General features: G+C 59.4%; 1 protein-coding gene across 2 annotated transcripts in view; it reads left to right on the forward strand.

The window, feature by feature from the left end:
* SHISAL1 (shisa like 1) overlaps positions 1-20,332 on the forward strand; it is a 58,318-nt gene that overhangs the window by 24,827 nt on the left and 13,159 nt on the right. The window contains exons 2-5 of one of the 2 annotated variants that reach the window (XM_037049762.1): positions 174-269; positions 2,454-2,501; positions 2,721-2,886; positions 12,262-12,579. In XM_037049762.1, coding sequence (XP_036905657.1) covers positions 206-269; positions 2,454-2,501; positions 2,721-2,886; positions 12,262-12,579 — 596 coding nt within the window. In that variant the 5' untranslated portion in view covers positions 174-205. Of the gene's footprint in view, positions 1-173; positions 270-2,453; positions 2,668-2,720; positions 2,887-12,261; positions 12,580-20,332 lie in introns of both variants that reach the window. The other variant, XM_037049772.1, reaches the window with a different exon arrangement.

Below are 20,332 nucleotides of genomic sequence, written 5' to 3' on the forward strand. Positions count from 1 at the left end.
CGTTCCAGAAAGGAAATTGGATGGCGTGTTTCCATCCTCCGCGGCTCGGCCCCTGCTCCCAGCAAGCCCGCGTCCCCGTCCGCGCCGCGCTCCCCGCTGTGGGCGACACAGTCAGTGTCTGTCCCCGCTGCCGACAGCAGCCCACACCGGCCTCTCCGGGTCTCGTTGAACAGGCGGCGCTGGACGGACCGATGCAAGCCGAACGATGACCAGTTGTGGCCAGCAGTCCCTGAACGTGCTCACTGTCCTCTCACTGCTGATTTCTGCAGGTAGGGCCTCTGAGGGTGCTCGGTGGAGGGGGAGACGTGGGGGGCAAGGCGACCCTTCTCAGGCCCATGCCAGCCCAGCTGGCGTTACGGGTGCTGACTAGGGGTGCTCCGAGTCCCCTGCCCCACTGGCACCCCCCTCGTGAGGAGCTTCTGTTCAGAGAGGCACCCCGGGGATGCACCTCATGCGCCTGCCTGGGGGCGCAGCCGAGACGTTTTCTCAGAGGCTGGGGCCTTCACGGTGGCTGCCACCCAGCCTGGGAAAGGACCTTCCTGGAATTTTCTCCCCTGCCCCTTCAAGTCAAAGGCCAGCGATGTAGGCCTCTCCTTGTGTGGATGAGGACCCTGAGGCTTGGGGAGGAAGCCGGCTAGCCAGAGACAGCCCAGCCAGTGAGGGGCTGGGATTCGAACCCCCGCTGCGCCCCACCTCCTAGCATCAGCCTCCTGGGCCATGCAGTGACCCCAGCTGGGGTTACAGGTGGGGTCTTGCTCTCCCGTTGGTGAAGATGGGCAGAAACCCAGTCCGTCGGCGTCTCCAAGGCAGCGAGGGAAGCTGCTCTAGTCCCAATGGCAAGGGTGGCTGTGTACGTGGAGCCCTGACCAGCTCGGCCCTGCCTGTCACCCTGTCTCTCTCTCCCTGTGTCTCTCGAAGAACCTCTGTACCCCCTTGCTCATCTCCCCCCTCCAGCATGTCATTCCCCAGACCCTGCATCCCAAACCCAAGCCCGTCAGCGGTGCTAGTCCACACTCCCCGGCCCCAGGCCAGCACTTCTGATTCAAAAAGTCCTCTGGGGGGCCTGAGGCCCCAAAGTCCTGCCCGCCAGCCCTCAGAGCATGCAGCTCAGCAGCTCACACGTGGAGACCGCAGTTCTGGGCCTCGGTGTTCTCATCCATACAATGGGAGCACACGGGACTAAACGAGAAGGCGTGTCCTCCAGGGACTTACTCGGTGACCTCTGTGTCCCCTGAGAGGCCTTCTGTTCCCCGAGGAGGTGGCTGAGCCAGGGACCTGGAGCTCCCCTGACTGCTGAGATGCAGGGGCCCGGCTCCCGTGATGGCCATGCTCCCTTCCACAGAAGAGACTGCTGGGCTTGGAGCAGGGTCCAGGGGCTCCCCAGGCCGCCCAGGCGCCCACCAGCCAGCAGGGCCCCACTGGGACACCCCTGGACAGCTCGGGCGGAGGACACCGGGGGCTGGGTGGGCTGCATTCTGAGCACCCCTCACGGAGACAGAGCTTCCAACCAGCCAGAGGAGCGTGTGCCAAAGCAGCGCCTTTGTGGCTGGAGAAATGTATTCAGCCAGCTAGGGCCCTTTTCAGTGTTACAAATTAGATACAGCGATCCCTTTTATGAAGATACTAATTAAGCCCGAGACAGCGGCTCCAGGATTTTTCCATTGTTGTATTTATTCACGTTTCTCTCCTGCTTATCACCATTGGCAGGATAGTGAATGCCGTCCTGGGCCGGCAGCGGCCGCAGTGGCTGCATAGGGCCCATCTCTGGGGCCAGGGCAGCTGTCACTGGGAGGCGGGGCCCCTGGGACAGGCTCCTGCGCACCTTCAGGTCTAGGGCACTGGTTTAGTAGAAACCGAGGAACGCAGCGGGTGCCCTTTCTCCCCAGGGGGACTGGTTCTTGCACCCACGCCGCTCACCCAGAGCCAGCCCAGGCTTGTCAGCAGGCCTCCCCCAACCCTGGCCGCACAGCGGCGGAGGTGGGTAAAGCCGGTGATGGCGGCACGCAGAGGGCTCCCACCCTGGGCAGGCTGGGGTGGATGCCCACTCCACCACCACCTCCCAGCTTAGGCAGGTCACGGCAGGTCTCTGAACCTCAGTTTCTGCGTCTGTAAATTGGGCCCTCAGACCTGCCCGCTAAAGTAGCCAGCTGGCCTAAAGGAGGCAGAGCCCACAAGGCTGTAGTTAACGCTTCCTAGGTGAGCTCCTGCCATGTACAGCGATGCTATGGAGGGTCCACAGGAGGAGCCCCGGCGGGGGCCACAGAGTGTGCAGGGCTGTCTTCGGAGGGAGGGGGTGGGAAAGCCCAGAGGGGCCTTCCTGACGGAGGTGAGGCTTGCTCGGTGGGCAGAGACCCGCGGGACCCTAGGTCAGACCCACCAGACCCCACCAGGCCCCACCGCTGGTGCTCCGGCCTGTGAGGGCCCCCGCCGAGCCCTGGGCCTCTGTTTTCCAGTCCTGTCTGCGCATTTCCGGGTCTGTGAGCCCTACACTGACCACAAAGGCCACTACCACTTCGGCTTCCACTGCCCCCGGCTCTCGGACAACAAAACCTTCATCCTGTGCTGTCACCATAACAACACAGTCTTCAAGTACTGCTGCAACGAGACGGAGTTCCAGGCGGTGATGCAGGCGAACCTCACGGCCAGCTCCGAGGGCTACACGCATAAGTGAGTGCCCGCTGGGGCCACGCCTCCCCCCCCGCCCGTGTGGNACCACAAAGGCCACTACCACTTCGGCTTCCACTGCCCCCGGCTCTCGGACAACAAAACCTTCATCCTGTGCTGTCACCATAACAACACAGTCTTCAAGTACTGCTGCAACGAGACGGAGTTCCAGGCGGTGATGCAGGCGAACCTCACGGCCAGCTCTGAGGGCTACACGCATAAGTGAGTGCCCGCTGGGGCCACGCCTCCCCCCTACCCCGTGTGGACCCCCCTCAAGGCTGGGTGTCAGCTGTGCACCCCAAGCCCTGGGGCAGTTGTTGAGGAATGGTGGCCAGGATGGGAGGTGGCTGCAAGGGACCTGAGGGGTTCAAAGGACCAGGTTTTCTGGCCAATTCTCTCTTCAGAGCTTCAGCCTGTCTTCTGAGAAATGGGCGCATGACGCCTACCTCTCAAGACTGCCGCCAAATTAAATGAGGTCGTGTGTGTGTGAAAGGCTTTTAGGCAAAAAGTGCTTGGGCCTGGAGCCCAGGGGACCCAAGTTCCTTTATTGGTTCCTTATTCGTTCAACAGTTTCTTGTTGATACTCTTGACCCAGAGGTTACTCCGACACAGCCTCCTTCCCTAGGGTGATCGAAGAATCTGAGACAGGGCCCGATGGAGGGAACACTTAGGAGTGGTCAGAGAGGCGGGTTCGGAGCAGGAAAGCAGTGGGCGTGTGCTCTGGTGTAAGCAGCCTGCGTTTCTCTCCTTCTGAGTGGCACTAGCCTCTGGTCACGTGTTGGAGAGCCGTTCGTGTTTCTCTTACTCTGAGCCAGCCATGTATGTCCTCCATCGTGCTCCCATTGAATCTTTGTCCACTTTCTTATTTATTTACAGGAACTCTTTATATGGGAAGGGAGTATGCATTATAAAGATTTTCTCAATCTGTCTTCACATTTGTGATGCTTTTTTCCCCATGCTTAATTTTTTAAAAAGATTTTATTTATTCACTTTTAGAGAGAGGGGAAGGGAGGGAGAAAGAGACAGAGATAAACATCAGTGTGTGGTGCCTCCCGAATGCTCCCTACTGGGGACCTGGCCCTCAACCCAGGGATATGCCCTGACTGGGAATCGAACTGGTGGCCCTTTGGCTCTTAGGCTGTCACCCAATCCACTGAGCCACACCAGCCAGGGCTCCTGCCTTATTTGTAATTGTTATATAGTCAGTTGTGTCTAATTTTTTTAAATGTCTCTGGCTTTTGTATCGTACTAAGAAAGACCTTCTTTACTCTGAGATCATTAAAATAACCCCCCCCTTTTTTTTACTTCTTTTATGTTTTAATTTGTTGCCTTCAAATCTTTGTCAGAAATGTATTTGGATATCAGCTTTGATGTAGGAATCAAACGTTTTCTTATTTTTCCAAATGGATAGGCTGCTGTCCCAACACAGCCACTGAATTGTCTGTCTTTTTCCCACTGGCAAGAAATGCAAATGCATATCCTGTAATGTACTCACTTTGAGTATTAAAGTATTAAGTACGGAGTCCTGAGTGTGAAATGGGTTTTCTACCCACACGTGGGCACCACACTATGATTAATACCACGCTGAGCCTTTACTGTGCTTTACAGTCGTCTCGGTCTATTCTCCACGGCTCTTTCGTTATAAGGGCTCTGGAATTAGCTTGTGTGGTGCCCCTGCCCACTCCCCCAAACATCCAGTTGGCATTTGTTACTGAGATTGTGTTGAACTCATACATTAACTCCAGGAGATTTGACTTTTCATGATGCTGAATATTCCTCTCCCAGAACATGCTGTGTCTTCCCATTTGTTCAAATTTTCTTTCACAGTAATTTGGGGTTTCCTTGATATAGATATCATGCACATCTTTCACATTTATTTCTATGTATTTTTATGCTACTATAACTAAGGTATTTTCTTCCACTCTGTCTTCTAAGCAGCTGCTGTTCAGATGATTGTACCCAGGAATTTCTATACGTGAATTTTACACTCAGCCAGCTAACTAATATTTCTCATCTTTGTAATACTTTTTCAGTTGTTTCTCTTAGGTTTACTTTGCTATTTACAAACAATAATAACTATTTCCTGATTTCCAAGTTCGTGCCTCACTTCTTTTTCTTGTCCAATCCTGTTGGCAAGTACCTCTAAAACAGGCTTTGGAATTGTTGGGCATTCTCATCATCCTCCTCACTTGAATGGGGATGCTTCAGATATTTCGCTAATGACTCTGAGGCTGATTCTTAGGACAAACGTACTCTTTTCATGGTGAAGAAAAACCCACTTGAAAGGAGTGTCTGTTGAGTGACTGTCAGAGGGACTCTGAGTCCTGGTCTGTTGGGTGTTGGGTGTTTGGGCTCCCGTGCTCTCCCACTGTGCCCAGCTCGCTTGGGGAAGTCGCCTCTCTGTTCCCTTTGGTCAGGCAGGAGGTCTGACTCTCTCCCAGTCTCCCCTCCTCCCGCCACAGCCCGCTCCCCGGCCTTCCTTCCTCAGATGCAGGGTGAATGTCTTCCCACTGCTCAGGCCTTAGGACAATCCTGTATGTGGCGTCTGTCAGCAAGGCCGGCCCATGACAAGGGCGGGAACCAGGCCTGGAATCGGGCCCAAGCGGTTTATAAGACCAACGACTGATTCCCTGAGAGGGGAGGGCAGTGCCAGGCCTGGGGTGAGGACCCTGACGTGTTCTGTTGTGGTCGAGGGCCAAACGCCAGACAAAAGACAGGAGCATGGCCAGACTTCTCCAAGGCTCTGGAGAGTGGCATCTGGGACCCTGGTTTGGCGGCCCACAGCTTTCTGTAATTCGAGCCCACACACAGGATTTCACAGCGGGCCCTGGCCACGCTGGCGAAGAGCGGGACCCCCAAACACAGGCCTTCCCACAGGGGACCGGAAACACTGAAGATCCGAAGCTTAGCTCAGCCCTTATGCTGGAAGTTCAAATGGCGTCACAGAGCCTTTGGCACGTCGCACGGGCTCTGTGCTCAGCTCTCCCCTCTGAGTCCCCATCCTTTGCCCACTGACCAGTGGAAGCGGAGCCTGGAAGAGGCCAAGTAACCTGCCTAGTTAGGGCCACCGGTCCTTGGCAGAGCCGTGAGGCCCAGGTTGGAGCCGGAGGGGCCGCAGGCTGGGATGCAGGGGAAGCTGTGTTGGCACCTGGGCCCGCCCTTCCCTGCGGGGGCTGCACTGCTGGCCCCACCCAGCACCCTGGCTGTGCCACTCAACCGAGTTTCTGACGATGAAGTGTGGGTGCAGGATCAGCCCCGGCCACTGCCTGGGGGGAGGCCTTATTCCTTGTTCTTCACTGAGCGCCCCACCACCTCCCTTCCCACATCCCGGAAGGGGCCCAGCGGCTGCCTGGTCCTGTGGTGAGCCCCGCTCCTCACCCCACTGGTCTGGTCGCAGAGCTCCTTGCGCCCTTGGAGCGAGGCCTGAGACCGGTCTTGTGTGTTCGCAAGTGTTTCGGGCGTTGGGAGCCACAGGGTCCAGAGGGATGAGACTTTCCAGGCAGAGTCCTGACCCTTGGCGTTGCCACTGCCTGAGTGTCAGGTGTGAGGAGAACAGTGGAGACCGGACAGGCAGCAGGGTCTGGGAGGGAGCAGGGTGGGCCAGGGTGGGTGCTCAGACTTTCTCCTGAGGGCAGCAAGGCGTGGGGGAGGGTGTGGCAGAGGGGCAACCGGAGCTGCACCGTGGGGAGGAGAGAGCTGAGTCCCGGAGCTCTGTTCAGGGTGGGTCCATGGACCCGGAGGGACGGGGCCTGCGAGGCCAGAAAGTCCTGAATGGCCCTGGTGTATGAGGGGAGCCAGGTAGAGTCCCTCTCGGGGACTGCCCCACCCTTTGGGGCGCTGGATTGGTCATCCCCTGGGTGAGTCGTTAATCCTCACCGCTATTCCAGGAGGGAGAAGGAAGGGCCAGGCTCAGGCAGGTGCACTCACCTGTTCTTGCTCCAGTCCCTTGACCTGGGGGACACCCAGGTCCTTGTTCTGGCCACAGGCTCTGCCACTGCTAGGATGTGTCCGATGCACGAGACCTCAGCCAAGAGGCCAGCTGGTCCCACATCCCAGACAGGACAGCGTCCATCGGCCCCGGTCTGCACGGACCAGGGCAGCCGTGACCCCGGCCGGTCTGGCTTCATGAAGAGGCACAAGGTCCATTAGGGGCAAGGACCGCCTGGCGCCTGCCCACCCCACCGCTCCGCTGGTCAATCGGCCAGAAGGCGGGACCGCTGACAGGGCACTGGAGAGCGCTGCTGAGGACGTTTGTTTGTGTTTTCCTGGAGGAAAAGAATGCTTTGTTTTGGTCCTTGCTGCCTGGCGGAAGGGCAGGCTGAGCAAGGGCCACAGCCACGCCCAGCCCACTGCCAGGCACGGGAGCCCTAGTGTTCAGGACAGAGGTGCCAGGGTGCTCTGGGCTGGTCCTGTGGGCTGGGCACCACCCCCCAGCACGCTTCGGGCTCTGTGTCCAGTCCTGGTGTGAGGTCAGAAGCCTCGGTGGTCTTGCTGGTTGCTCAGCCCCACCGAGGCCCGTTAGGTGTAAGACCTACACACACTGGCAGCTTTGTCAGGACAGGGGCGCGTCTAGAATCCACGTTTCCTGATCTGAATACCCCCCCCCCACGGGGACGGGGACAGGAGACAAGTGAACACTTACGAGCACTTGGGGTGATGCGAGGGGCCTCCCACCGACCCTTTCACCTGCGCAGAGGTGCGGTCTATACAGGAGGCCTCGCTGGCCGCGCTGCACCAGGGCTGAGGCTCAGAGAGGGTGAAGACTTGCCCGTGGCCACACAGCGCCCACGCGGCAGAGCGGGGTTCGAGACGGGGGCTCAGTTCTGCCATGAGAATGAGCAGCCCCAGGGATGACCGTGGGGCTCGAGACACGAAGGCTCATTTTGGGCTCCCCCTCCAGGTCTCTCTGGGGCCCCCTGCGGCTCTGACACAAGCATTCTGTGCCCCAGGCTGACGGAGCTGTCCCCATAGCAGAGGGAAAGAGTGTCAGCAAAACCACAGGGTGACTCCCATTTAGGAGCGGCCGTGACAACCTGTTTTTATTTTTGTGTGTTTTTTTGTTGTTTATTTGTTTGTTTGTTTTGGCCAAAGCACATCACTGGGCCAAATTTGTTTCCAGCCAGGGGGAGACACCCAGGCTGGAATCCCGTGGGCAGGCCTGCAGGGAGGGACAGCGAGTATTGTGGATGCTGCTTCGTTGGCCCCAAGCCCTTGTTTCTTCAGGACAACTTCGTCCTGCTGTGTGACCTTGGACAGGTTGCCCTGCCTCTTTGGGCTGGGGGCAGTGAGCACCCAGAAGCTTAATCACAGGGGCAGCTCCCTCCAGGTCCTTGCTCCTCCAGGCCCCGTGGCATCTCACCAAGCCTCAGCGCCACACACACACCTTGTGAGCCCTGTTGTCCGGGTTGCAGATGGCTTCCCGAGACCACAGCAAGCGCGTGTTGCAGAGCTGGCGTTGGCATTCAGGCAGCCCTGACCCAGTCCGGAGTTCAGCACTGGTTAGCTGGCCACCCCGGCCCGCAGGCTGCCTCACAGTGGGCTGGGTGCTGGGGTGCTCCCCTCGGACCCGGCGGCTCCGGGAGCTTGCCTCCTCCGTCTGGCCCGGGATGCCCTGCCGACCAGGCCGACCAGCTCCCACCGGGCTGCAGCTGCTTCTCTGCTGACCTGCTTGTTCCCATCTCCGAAGGTGTTCAGTGAGGTTCCTCCGTCAGAGAAGGTCTCATTCATTGCTCTGGAAACATCAAAAGAATGCGAATCAGCAAATGTCCCAAAATAGAATGAAGAGCTGGAATTTTGGCTGGCTTCACATCTTGCCCCATAAAACGGCCTCTATTTTCACTTTTGCCCTTTAAACACACACACACACACACACACGCATGCACGCACACACACACAGACACACACACACCCATAAAAGACCGCTGCATCTGCACAGAATTAATTTCCAGATCATGTTTTTTAAATTAAATTAAAAAAAAAAAAACAAAAACAAGATGCTCCCAGCCAGCCAGCCATGAGTAGGGCTGGTCGTGGAAAGCAAGAGAGCCATCAGGGACGGTGCCCGTGGCCCGACTTCCCAGCTGGCCACCTCCAGGCTGGCCTCCCTCGCAGGGAAGTGGGATTCAGGGAAGGGGGCACCTCCTGCGGGGACACTCCAGATTCCCTCCTCTAAGATCTGTGTCGCTGAGGCTTGTCTGTGAGGACGGGGACATGATGAGATGGTGGTCGGGGGGACTGGAGACTGTCCCCAGGTCCCGGTGGCGGGCGAGCCGGGACAAGTGGGGACCCACACAGATGTGGGCAGGCTCCCTGGGCGTTTGTCCTGGACTTGACCTTGGGATTTCTCCAAGTGTTAGCACAGTCTGAAGTCAAGTGAACCCGGGTGCCAACCCAGCATGGCCACTTTTAGGCTGTGCCACCTTTGGCAGGGGGCTTTGTCCCTCTGGGGTTCATTTCCTCTTCTGTGAACTGGGGAGACCGACGGGATTCTCACTTGGTGACCCCGGGCACTGGCATGTCTTGATCACTGCTGGACTGTTAATTCTTAATGTGCCCAGGGAAGATGCAGCCCAGTGACAAAGTTAGCGTCCAGGCCACCATGGTCACCAGCTTGCCGTCAGCCCTCAGTGTGCATTGGCTTACGTAGAGGTGGCCCTGTGCTGACATCCGGGCACACAAAGATAAGACGACCCTGGTGCTGGCCCCGGGCAGCTGTGATCACAAGGTGCCAACGGTCCCACAGAATGGCGAAGGCAGCATCCTGTGATCTGGGAAACCCAGCGGCTTTAGGAGCCCAGGGGTGGCTTCCTGGAGGAGGTGACAGCTGTTCTGAGACATGGGGGCAGGGCCAGCTGGAGGCACAGCAGGTCAGGACCGAGTTCCAGGCGGAGGAGCAGCATAGACAAAGCGCTGGAGTCGGCTGGTCTGCGCTCAGGACCTGAGGGCACCTGTCCCAGGGGGATGTGGCCACGGTTAGACATGTGTGCCCCGGAGGGAGACTGCGGGTTCAGTCTGGCTCTGCCACTGAGTGGCTGTGAGACCTCGGACACACCTTTTCCTCCTCTGAGCCTCCTGCTCTGTCTGTAAACGGGGGGTGGGGACCATACCAATAATCCTCCCTCTGGGCGCAGGTGTTGGAGGCGCTAAGAGGTGGAAGCGTTTAGGGCAATGCCTGCCCAGCTGCTTCTGTGACTTGCCATTTCTCAGTCCGGGAGGCTCCAGGCCCAGCCACGGCCCAGCCACCACCCCCACTGACCCCGTCGTGGACTCCCTCCCTGCAGGACAGTGTCAGAAAACAACTGCCCCTGCTGGCCCCTCCCCGTACCCCTGCCTCAGCCCCCTCGGCTGCTGCCCCAGAAACCCCTGAGGAAGCACGGTGCTTACACACCTCTGTGGGGGCTCCAGGGATGTCCTCCTCTGTCCTCGTGGGTGTCCACCCCAGGACTCCTGCTGTGGCATGCCACACCGGCTGCCAGCCTCTGTTCCAGGGGAGGAATTCCACATCCGGGTGTCTCTCAGTGAGTGTGGCTTCCCTTGCAACAAGGCTGGCAATCACTCACACCTTAGCCTGAACGAGCCCCCAAGACTCCTGCAGGCCTCCTGGAGGTGGTGGCTGGGGGTGGGACTGCAGGCAGGTGGCTGTGATAGAAACTGTCTGGTTACTCGTGGCTCAGGCAGAGACGAAACCCCGATCTCCTGGAGTGCCTGCTCCGCCCCTTCAAGGGCTCTGACCTGCAGAGGTCTCTACCTGGAGGGGCCGCCGGGGGTGGGGTGGGGAGGAGGGCATTCCAGGCAGAGGGCACAGGTAAGCCCAGTGAGCCTCCCGGCCGGTCCAGCCCTGGGAGGTGGTCGGAGGGGAGTAGCCCCATCTCCTTGCTGAGGCCGAGGCTGGGCTGGCATGAACCAAGCTGGAAGACAAGTACAGTCTGGGAACTGAGACCAGGAGGGCTCCACCTCATTGCCCCCCAGGCCCAGGGAGATGCAGGGATTCTCCCAGACCAGACAGCAAAGCCGGGCCGACGAGGAACCAGAACCAAGCCCAGCTCCCCGGCTCCAGGCAGGTTCTAGAGGGACCTGCTGTGGGGACCTAGGACAAGGAGGGGCCTTGTCTGGTGAGAGCTGGGGTGTGTCCCTCCCTGTGGGGTGTGGGGCAGCGAGGCTCTGCCTCTCAGGGGCATGTCCCGGGTCTGCCACCCTCCAGGGCACACCCACCGGGGCAGAGGCCTGCCACAGGGCAGACGGCAGCAGCAGTGTTTGAGTGATTGGTACACTGGTCTCTTTAAACAGCCTCAGTCCCTAGTGAGCACTGCTCGGAGCAAAGCAGCCGCAGCCGCAGCGGCGAGCCCGGAAAAGGGCCCTCCCTGGACCTGGCCTGGGCAGGAAGATGTACACGGGGTGGTCCAGGTGATGGGGGCTGGGCCTCAGGGTCGTCCAGGCTGGAGCAGGGCCTGGTCCGCCCTGTAGGAGGAACAGCGTGTCTGGTCTCCAAGAGGCGGTGGTTGGCGTCCGGCCAGGAAGGAAGCAGGTGCGGAACGGAAGGCGCTGGCCAGGCGGAAAGCCTGGCGTCAGAGCCGGCAGGGCCAGCTCCTCGGCGAAGGGGCAGCTGGGGTGGGGGGTCCAGGCTGCACAAAGGGGCTGTGGGCACTCGCAGCTTCTGGAGGGCAGAGCAGCCCTTGGTGGGAAACGCTGGGTGAATGAAGGGCAACGGTGGTGTCGGGGGCCCCGAGACCCCTGGCTGCACACAGCCTGGTGCAGGGGACGGAGAAGGGAGGGGTAGAGGGAGGGCAGAGGGCAGAGGGCAGGTGGGACAGCCAGGACCAGTGATGGCTGCGTGGGGTGTGCGAGGGGCAGCCAAGCCGATGCCCTGTTTCCTGGGCTTCTGAGAAGGAGGGAGACTGGGAGCCGGCTGGGAGGAAGTTGGGCCTGAGTTGGGTGCCCCGGCCGAGTCCTGCAGCCTGTGGGGGTGGGAGGTAGGCCCCGTGGAGGTGCTGAGGGGCAGGGGCTTACGGCTCTGGGACTTGGGTCAGTTTGTCTTGAGACGACGGCCTTCCCCCACTGGCCTGGGCCCAGCGAGACGGGGCAGAGCTGGCATCCTGGGGGGCAGGAACAGCTTAACAAGGGCCCCCGGGGTGGGCAAGCAGGGGGCCCCCACGAGGGACAGGTCTGTCCCTGGCAGGTCTGTGAGTAGCACCCATGTTGGGGGGGTCCGAGGGTGAAGGGAGAGTCTGCCACAGCCTGGGAGCCCTGAGTGCCTGACTGAGAATCCCCTCCAAAAGGGCAAAGTGGGCGGCTTTCCAAGTTTTCGTGGTCTGGTCACAGGTTCACCAGTGTCTGCCCCTCCTGTCCCCGCCAAGGACCCCGCCCAAGGACTTGGAGTGTGGGAGAGCTGACAGGGTCCAGGGCAGTGGATTCCAGGTCCGGGAGGAGGCCGCGGGGGAGGGCAGGGGGACACCGGGGAGGGCGGGCGTGAGGAGAGGGGGCCAGGAGTCCTCAGGGCCCTCCCCCCTGGGACCCGGAAAAGTGCCGTGTTCTCTGATCACCCAGCTGACTGACGGCCGTTGCTCCTCTCGGCCTCTCTCTCGCTCTGTGTCTCCCCAGCAACTACACCGCCCTGCTGGGAGTGTGGATCTACGGCTTCTTCGTGCTGATGCTGCTGGTCCTGGATCTTTTGTATTACTCGGCCATGAACTACGACATTTGCAAGGTTTACCTGGCGCGGTGGGGCATCCATGGACGCTGGATGAAGCAGGACCCCAGGCGGTGGGGGAACCCTGCCCGGGGGCCCCGGCCAGCACAGCCGGCCCTGCAGCCCCAGCCTCCCCCAGGCTCCCTGCCGCAAGCCCCCCAGGCCGTGCACACGCTGCAGGGAGACCCCCACAGCCCGCCGCTGGTGACCTTCCAGAGTTCGTCTGCCTGGTGAGTGGTTGCAATCGGGTCCCAGGCTGCCCACGTGAGCTTGGAAAGTACTGGATCATTGTTGCCACTGTGCTTGACTCATCAGTTACCTGATTATTTGCCAACAGAGATTTGAAGTTGCCCGTCGTAATGTGTGCCTGGACAGGGAAGTCAAAATGAGGGGAGGAGAGGGAGCTTGGAAGCATAGCTTGCAAGTTGATTGTACCTGGAGCCTGGTGTGAGAGTCACTGTCACTGAGCATTAAATGGAGTTCAGTGAGTTTCCCAGCTACCAAGGCAAAAGGGGAAATCAAATGGCTTTCCATGTTTTCACAGTTTGGTTAAAAAAAGCAAATCAGTATGTGAGGGGCAGGGGAGATTTTCAGCATGAATTTGGAACGTGCCTATCAGGGGTTCCGTCCTGCACACGTGCTGAGTCACTGGAAGGCACCCGAGGCAACGCAATGCAGGCAGCCTGCTCCGTGAGCCTCAGGAGAAGGGGAGGAAGCCAGGGAGGGAGGTGCGTCTTGGAGGGCTGCTCTTGTAGGGCTGGGGCAGCGTGTTCCAGGTTGACCTTCTCTGCTGCGACTCTCATGTCTGCCTGGTCCCAGTCTGACGGGCGGAGGGGAGAAACCTGAGCTGGGGGGCCCTGGAAGGAGAGCCGGAAGGAGGGGGCCGGGGCCTGTGCACCTTGGAGCAGGACCCCTCTGTGCTGCTGGCAGGAGTCATCCCCTGCAGGAGCCGGCTGAGTGCTCCAATTAGGGCTGGGCGGAGGGGTTCAGATGCTCTGGGGGTGCAGGGGGCCTGCTGAGCTGCAGCTACGGGCACACAACCCCAGGACATCATAACACCGCACCCAGGCTGCAAGACCGAGGTGCAAAAACCTATGTCTCAGTGGTCACTGCCAAGTCCACGAGCTTTGAAAGCAATCCAGGCCAAGTTCAAGTCCCATCCCTGCCATTTACCAGCTCGTAACTTTAGGCAAGTTACTTCACCCCCTTAACCTTCCTTCCAGTCCTCGGGAAGAATGCACCTCTTTCACCCTGGGCTTGTCCTGAGGATGAAACACCCGGCACATAGTAGGTGCTCAGTTCACCGTGGCTGTGTCCTCATGGGAGATGCAACCATGCTAGCGAATGACCACTTAAACAGCTAACGGGCAGTGACCTTTTCAATAATGGATGACTTAAATAATTAATAGGGCACACTTAAATCAGCTTGTGCTTATTGATCGAATAATTGCCCCATCGATCACGCAGGACACAAAGACCTGGTCTTGCTCAGCAAACTTTGACAGACGTCTACAGAGCAGGTCCTCCGGGCTGGGGGCTCCTGGTGATGTGAGGTGATGGGTGGGGATGACACACAGCCTGTCGGCCTGTTCCCTGTGGTGGGTCTTCTCAGATGTACGTCCTTCGCAGCAGACACTCTGGGCTGTCCATCACCCTAGCGTGTCCTCACCTGATGGTCGCATCAGGAAGTGCCAGAGCGTGTGCACCAGGCCAGGAGGCTCTGGAACCCTCATCGAGCGCCCCCAACAGCTCCTCTTCCCTCTGCGTCCCACCCAGAAGAAGCCCCCACAGCCCGCCACTGTGCCCGAGGGCCCCCTGCCTCTCTCTTCCTGCTTTTGCCTCCTGACCCCGTCAGCCTGGCGGCCTCTGCCATCTGCGTCATGCTGGCAGCCCTTGGCACCGAGTACAGCCTGTTGTCCCCTGCGGCTTTCCGCCCTCATCTGCGAATTGTCACTTCACAGTGGCTGCCATCCACACGTAAAACTGTGTCATGGGCTTTTCATTCCATGTTATGTCCCGGCGAGCTTCCTGCCTTGCTGAGACCTTTTTGTAACCACTGCTTTAATGGCCGCGTTAACTGTCCGCCGAGAGATGACGGTCCATCACTCAGTGACCCACTTCCCTGGCTCAGGCCACCTGGGGTTTGTGATTCCCCACCTGTTCCGGCCCTCCTCCCACCTCTCAGAGCACCGCCAGGTCCGGGACCAGAGCGTTCAGGTGTTGGCCTCGGAAGCCCTCCCACCCCTGCCCGGGCAGGGGCCGCCCCAGGGACCAGCCCTCACTCCCTCCGGAAGCCAAGCACCAAAGTTGGAGCAACTCCGCCTGCTAGGAGGCTCTGCTTTCTTACAGGCTGACAGCAGAGCGGGTGGGCGCAAAGGATCTTAGAGGCCGACAGGCTTGGGTTCCAATCTTGCTGCCTTGTTTTTTGGCACTGGGGGCGGGGCGGAGCTCCAGCAGGTGACGTGGCCGACTCCCCTCACCTGGAAAGAGGGGTGATGGGCTCAGCCTCACAAGGTGCCATCTGCTCGCAGGGAAGAGACATGGGAGTGAGTCCCTTACGTGTAGGGACTGCTCTGAAAATGTCCCTCCTCACTCCCCGGCACTGGGGGCTGGCAGGCTCTCTGCGATGTTGAAGACAGCAGTCAGCTGTCCCACGGGGTCCCCAGATGTCTGGGCCAAGTACCATCTAGCCAGGGAGCAATCGACACCCCAAAAGGGTTTCCGTGGATGAGTAGGAGTTTGCTGGAAATGGAACCAGGCAGTCTAGGCAGAGAGCGGCTCGGGCTCCCTCCTTCAGCCCCGCCCAGTGCCTGCCTGGGGATCACCTGCTCAGAGAGGCCTTCCCCGACTGAGGTTTATAAAACAGCACCAGTCCCCAGCCCACCCTCACTTTCTACCCCCTCATCTTCTCCCAGTTTCCTTGGGTCGTGTGCCACCTGCTGCCATGTGTGCTGTGTGGTCTGCTGTCTTCTCCCTAGTGAGGGACCCCGAGAGCGTGGGGGTCGGCCTGTCACGTGGTCAGCACGTGCTCAGTGAATAGGAATGGAGAGAATGCATCTTCTGCCCAGCGCCTGGCTCTCGGTCGGCGCCCAGCAGGCGTCGGGTCACTGAGCGAGCACGTTGTTCTTATTAACAGCAGTATCTCTGACTTGTTGAGGAACTGCTCAGCTGAGCAGGTGTGACGGAGCCATTTGAGGTCCCCAGGAGCAGGGCAGCTTGGTCTTCCGGAGCTCCGTGCGTGGAGGAGGAAACTGAGGCACATGGAGTGTCAGCAAGCAGCCCAGAGCTGGAAGCCACGCCCTGGTGCGGCTGACCGGAGCCCCCTTACTGGGGCGGGAAGCAGCCTCTGCCTGCACCGTTCCTGCTGGAGGAGCTAAACCCCAACACTGTGCTCGCAAAGCCATTGCCCCATGTTTGCCTGGTGACGGGAATCCCTGTGCAGGGCTGGCCTTACCCGCTGTGGGGGCGGGGCCCCGAGGAGCCCCCCCAAAGCCCGGGAGGTCTGGGGCTCTCCGCTGGCAAGGGCCCAGTATTGACCTGAAACTTGCAGTTGGTTCCCACCCCGCACTGGCTCCGTTGCGGCCACCAGGGGCCTGGGCTGCGTGCCTGCGTGGTTGGCTTGGTGTAGTTTGGGGTCCTCATCCTTTCTCTTGCACCATCTGTGAAGGTCTTTCCCAGCCCTGGAAATCTTTCTGGAACCCAGAGGAGGAGCTGGGGTGGCCTGGTGACCCGTCCATCCACGTGGCAGCTGGCCACCTGCCTCCTTCCTCTGGAAACCCCGCCCCCTCCGAGGAGGGCCCAGTTGCACTGGCAACTCGCAGACCATTTCAGGTAGAGTTTTAACTCGGACAGTCTCACCACTGTACCCCAGCAAACCCGCAGAGAGGGGCCGGCACAGCCTCGGAGAAAGAGCTGGGTTCTCGGAGTACAGAGCTCCCTGCGTGTGCTAGCCAGGAACCTCGGGCGAAGCACTTAACTGCCTGAGCCTCAGTTTCCCCAGTGAGGTTCCGGATGGCCGGCCTGGGACAGGGGCCTCCAGGAGTGCTGGTTGCAGTTCCTGGGGTTATTAGGTTATTAGCGCAGGAGCGGCAGAGAGAGGAGAGCCGCCCACCCCCACCGCAGGCCTCTCCCGCTGGCTACTTTCCTAAGTGCAGCCGTTACTCCCCCCTGATCGTAACGCAGGTTTGCGGTCTGATTTTTTTCACTTGCATTAACTCAGCCATTATCCTGCTATTTGACTTAATTTTTCTAAACACCATTTTAGCAGCTACCCGGTCATCCAGACCCCATGTGCCCGCTGGCAGGACGTTAGCTGTCTTGCCAGGGAGGCATTCATACAGCCGACAGGTTTTTTTTATGGTGACAAAAAGTGTCGCAGGGGCAGCAGCAAACACCTGTGGGTGTTGATGGTTTTTCCTTTTTTGAATTATTGCCTCAGGATAGCGTCCCAGCGGGGAGTTACTGAGTCCAGGGGCTCGGCAGCTTTCTGTTTCTTTCTGTCGGTGCCAGCCTCACTCCCAAAGCCACTGTCCCCAGCAGCGGCTTTGGAGGATGTCACTTCACAGCCAAGTCTCTGGCACCTGGCGCGCCCACCCTCGTTTTGACGTGGTTTGCCGTGTCTCTGACCGCAACGCCTTCCCCTGCGTGTGTTAATTAATTGTACCTCCTCCTCTGCGGGTTGCGCGTTCCTGTGAGTAGGTCGCTCTGCCCCCAAGACGGGTGGTAATCGAAGTCTTTTCCAGACCCCGGTTCCTAGGTGCCCCTCTTGCCTGCCTAGCTCCCTCCCCGGGAACTATTTACTTAATACATTTTTAATTGAGTTTAAATCAAGTCGCTTTTTTCAGAAAACTCCGACTTGCTTTAAGCAATCGCATCCTTGGTTGAGCAGCCAGACTCCTGCTAATGCACATGAGAATAAACCCAGAGACGCAGCCAAGAGCTCCTGGGGCACCTTGCCCTGGCCCTGCGAGAGCTGCTGTTAGAGTTTCAGGAATTCTGGGAGCCCGTGCTGCTGACAAAAGTGAAAGAATGCAAATGTGCAATTAGGTAAATTATACAAAACACAAAAGTAATAGACCCTGGAACCTCTTCACTTCCTAATTGTGTGGCTGCACTGGCTGCTATCCATGTCCCTGAGGCCCTACAGCTATTGAATCCACACAGTGAAGAGGTGCATCCGGGTGGCCCCGCCCGTGTCTCTTCCCAGCCCCGAGGTCAGGGACCTCATGTGGGCAGTGTTCACACCACGGAAATGGACAGCAAGCTTGACGGGGTAGAGCTCTTTTTCCCCCGCTGGAGAACCGGGCGTGAAGGGTTCGCCAGCACCCACGGTCCACGGCTCACGGCTCCAGAGCTCACCCACTCAGCTCCTCAGATGGTGCGCTGGCCCTAGTGCTCAGTGCGCCTCACCCTGGGGAAGGCGTGTGCTCGTGTGCACTTGTGCAAGCAAGAGCCCGGTGTTTCTGGGGACCAGGGTAGCTGGGACGAGAGGCCAGGCGGTCTGGAAGGGAGGTTCATTTACCCTTTGCAGCTCCTGGCCCTTCTGAGCAAAGAAAGCAAGGGAGACAGGCAGCAGAAAGAGCGGTCCGTCTGTCCTGGCACACATCTGCGCTGGGTCCCCAGAGGGAGTGCCTTGGGCCATCAGCCCCTTTGCAAACACTCCAGCTCCATCTTGCTTTTCTTTCTCGGAAGGAGTTCATCGGGAGGGGGCAGCCCGGGCACTTTGAACCCCCTTGTTTTTTCAATAAGCACTTAGTGAGGGCCGCCTGTGCCTGGTGCTAAGTGCTGAGGATAAAAGAGAAGGAAAAATCAATGTGTCCAGCCACAGGGCGAATACACCTTAGAGGAAATGGAGGAGAAGTCACTCCGAGGATGCAATTCTAGAATAAACTGGACTGAACTTGGCTGTCCACATCCCCTCTTCCGGCTGAGGGTCCGCTGCATCTGGGCTCAGCAGGATGGGTGAGCGAGGGCCTGGGGTCTGGCCAGCCGGATCCGCAGGCCCTGTGACCCAGGGCTGCCATTTGCTCCCCCCATGTCTGTGTGCCTGCCTGTGAGATGGGGGTGTCAGGGGCGTGGAGATATCCCATTAGGAGCTGGACACAGAGTGGGTGCTCAGCCCCATAGCACCCCTATTCCAGTGACACACTGCCAGGCACACTTAGTCCTTGGAGCAGCTCCTGCCATCCTGCCCCGGAGGGGACCCTGCTGCCTCCACCCCACACACCAGTTTGGAACTGAGTAAGACTCCTGACCTGGCCACTGCAGTCCTGGTTAGCAAGACAAAGGTGCCGGCTCACCCCGGGGAAGTTAGCAAAGAGAGGAGCCTCCGAGGCCCGGGTGGTTCTGGGGGCTCCAGACTACCCACCGGTTAGGAGAGCCCCTCTAGGTCACTCAGACACGCCATTGCGCTCTGGGCTGCAAGGAAAACTTGGGGAAGCGGGGCCACCGGGAAGGGAAACTGTGGTGGGGCAATAGCTGTATGGCCCCAAACGAATGAGTTCAGGGAGGGACTCTCAAAGTCCAGTTCCCCGATCCACCCAGCAGGGCAAGGAGGAAGGACTTACCTCCACCTGTGTGGGGCAGGGGGCCACGGGGCCTTTCCTTGTCACCGCCCCCCGTGTTAGAGAGAAATTGCTAAAATGTTTGTTTCTAAGAATAGATGCTTGTTGGTGCAGCAGATGCCTCCCAATGTGGGCTATCGGCTCCGTGAGGGTGATGGAACCCGGCGCTTGCGGGGTAACCTCTGGAATGCCCCCCAGAGTGCCCTTTCTGTCACTCTCAAGGTGCCCAGCAGGACCTGGGGGCACTGTCTGCCAGATGGCTTTGGCTTGGAGGTCGGGGAGTGGCTTCATCACGCCCATTGCTGGATGTTGCAGCCTGGGTGTGGGTCCTGGGTCCTCCGGGTCCCCTGGGCCAGGCGCCTGGGCTCCGGGCTGCTCAGCTGTGTGTCTTTGTGCAAGTGGCTTCGCCTCTCTGACCTGCACATCGGTGGGAGCACCTCCCTGGGTTCCCCACCTCAGCTCCTCACGAGCTCCTATTCATCCTTGCCCCTAACACTCTGGTCCCCCAGGCCTCCCCCCTCCTCTGGAGGACTTCTCTCCCTGCTCCCTGTTCCAGCTAGGCCTGTCATGGCATCTGCGCCCACTACGTGGGGTTAGGGCGGGGGCTGGCTGAACCCTCCCGAACATCCCAGCCCTGGATCTGAGCCCTGGGCTGGGATCATGCCTACTGGTTCCACTCCCCCGACACTGGTGGGCTGTGTCACCTTGGGCGGCCGCGTCCCTCCCAGCCTCACTTGCCCCCTCGTGTGGGACAAAGGAAGGAATGAGACACTTCTCCAGGGTCTTTCAACTCCGAAGCTCTCTGTACTTCTTTCCGGCTGACGGAGACGCGGTCAGGGCCAAGAATGGATGTGGGAAGGGCTTTGAAAAATTCATGGCGGGAGGTGGAGGAGCGTTTTTGTGCAGACGGAGGAGGGGGTTCTGGACAGAGGCTGGGATGAAAGGACAGTGCCTTAAGCACTTGGAGACGCTTCATGTAGAACTCAGATCTCCCGGAAAGGCAAGGACATCAAATATTTACCAAAGCAGCATTAAAAATTAACCTTTAGGATGCAAATGTTTAAAGGCCCTGAGCTCCCCAGAGATGGCCGGAAGTCAGGAAGGGGCAGGGAGGGGAAGGCGGCGTCATGCCGGGCGTGAAGAATGAAGCGCCTAGAGCCAGGGACAACGCTCCACAGAGCCCTGGTCCCCCGCCAGGGCCAAAGCCGGAGCGGCCTCAGCCCTGCATCTGCAGAGGTGCTGGTCCACCCACCTCGGTCCCCAGCCCCTGCTGACCCCCTGTCTCACTGCTCGGGCTGCCACACTGCCCGCCGCCAATGTACTGTCTCTGTCATTTGGGGACCGTCTGCCTTCCCGCCTGCTGGTCCGATCCGCAAGGGCGGGGCCTCTGTGGGGGCAAGTTTGTGGCTCTATCCCAGCC

The sequence above is a fragment of the Sturnira hondurensis genome, unplaced genomic scaffold (assembly GCF_014824575.4).
Source record: "Sturnira hondurensis isolate 20B ecotype Veracruz unplaced genomic scaffold, ASM1482457v3 Scaffold0000780, whole genome shotgun sequence".
Classification (NCBI taxonomy): Eukaryota; Metazoa; Chordata; class Mammalia; order Chiroptera; family Phyllostomidae; genus Sturnira; species Sturnira hondurensis.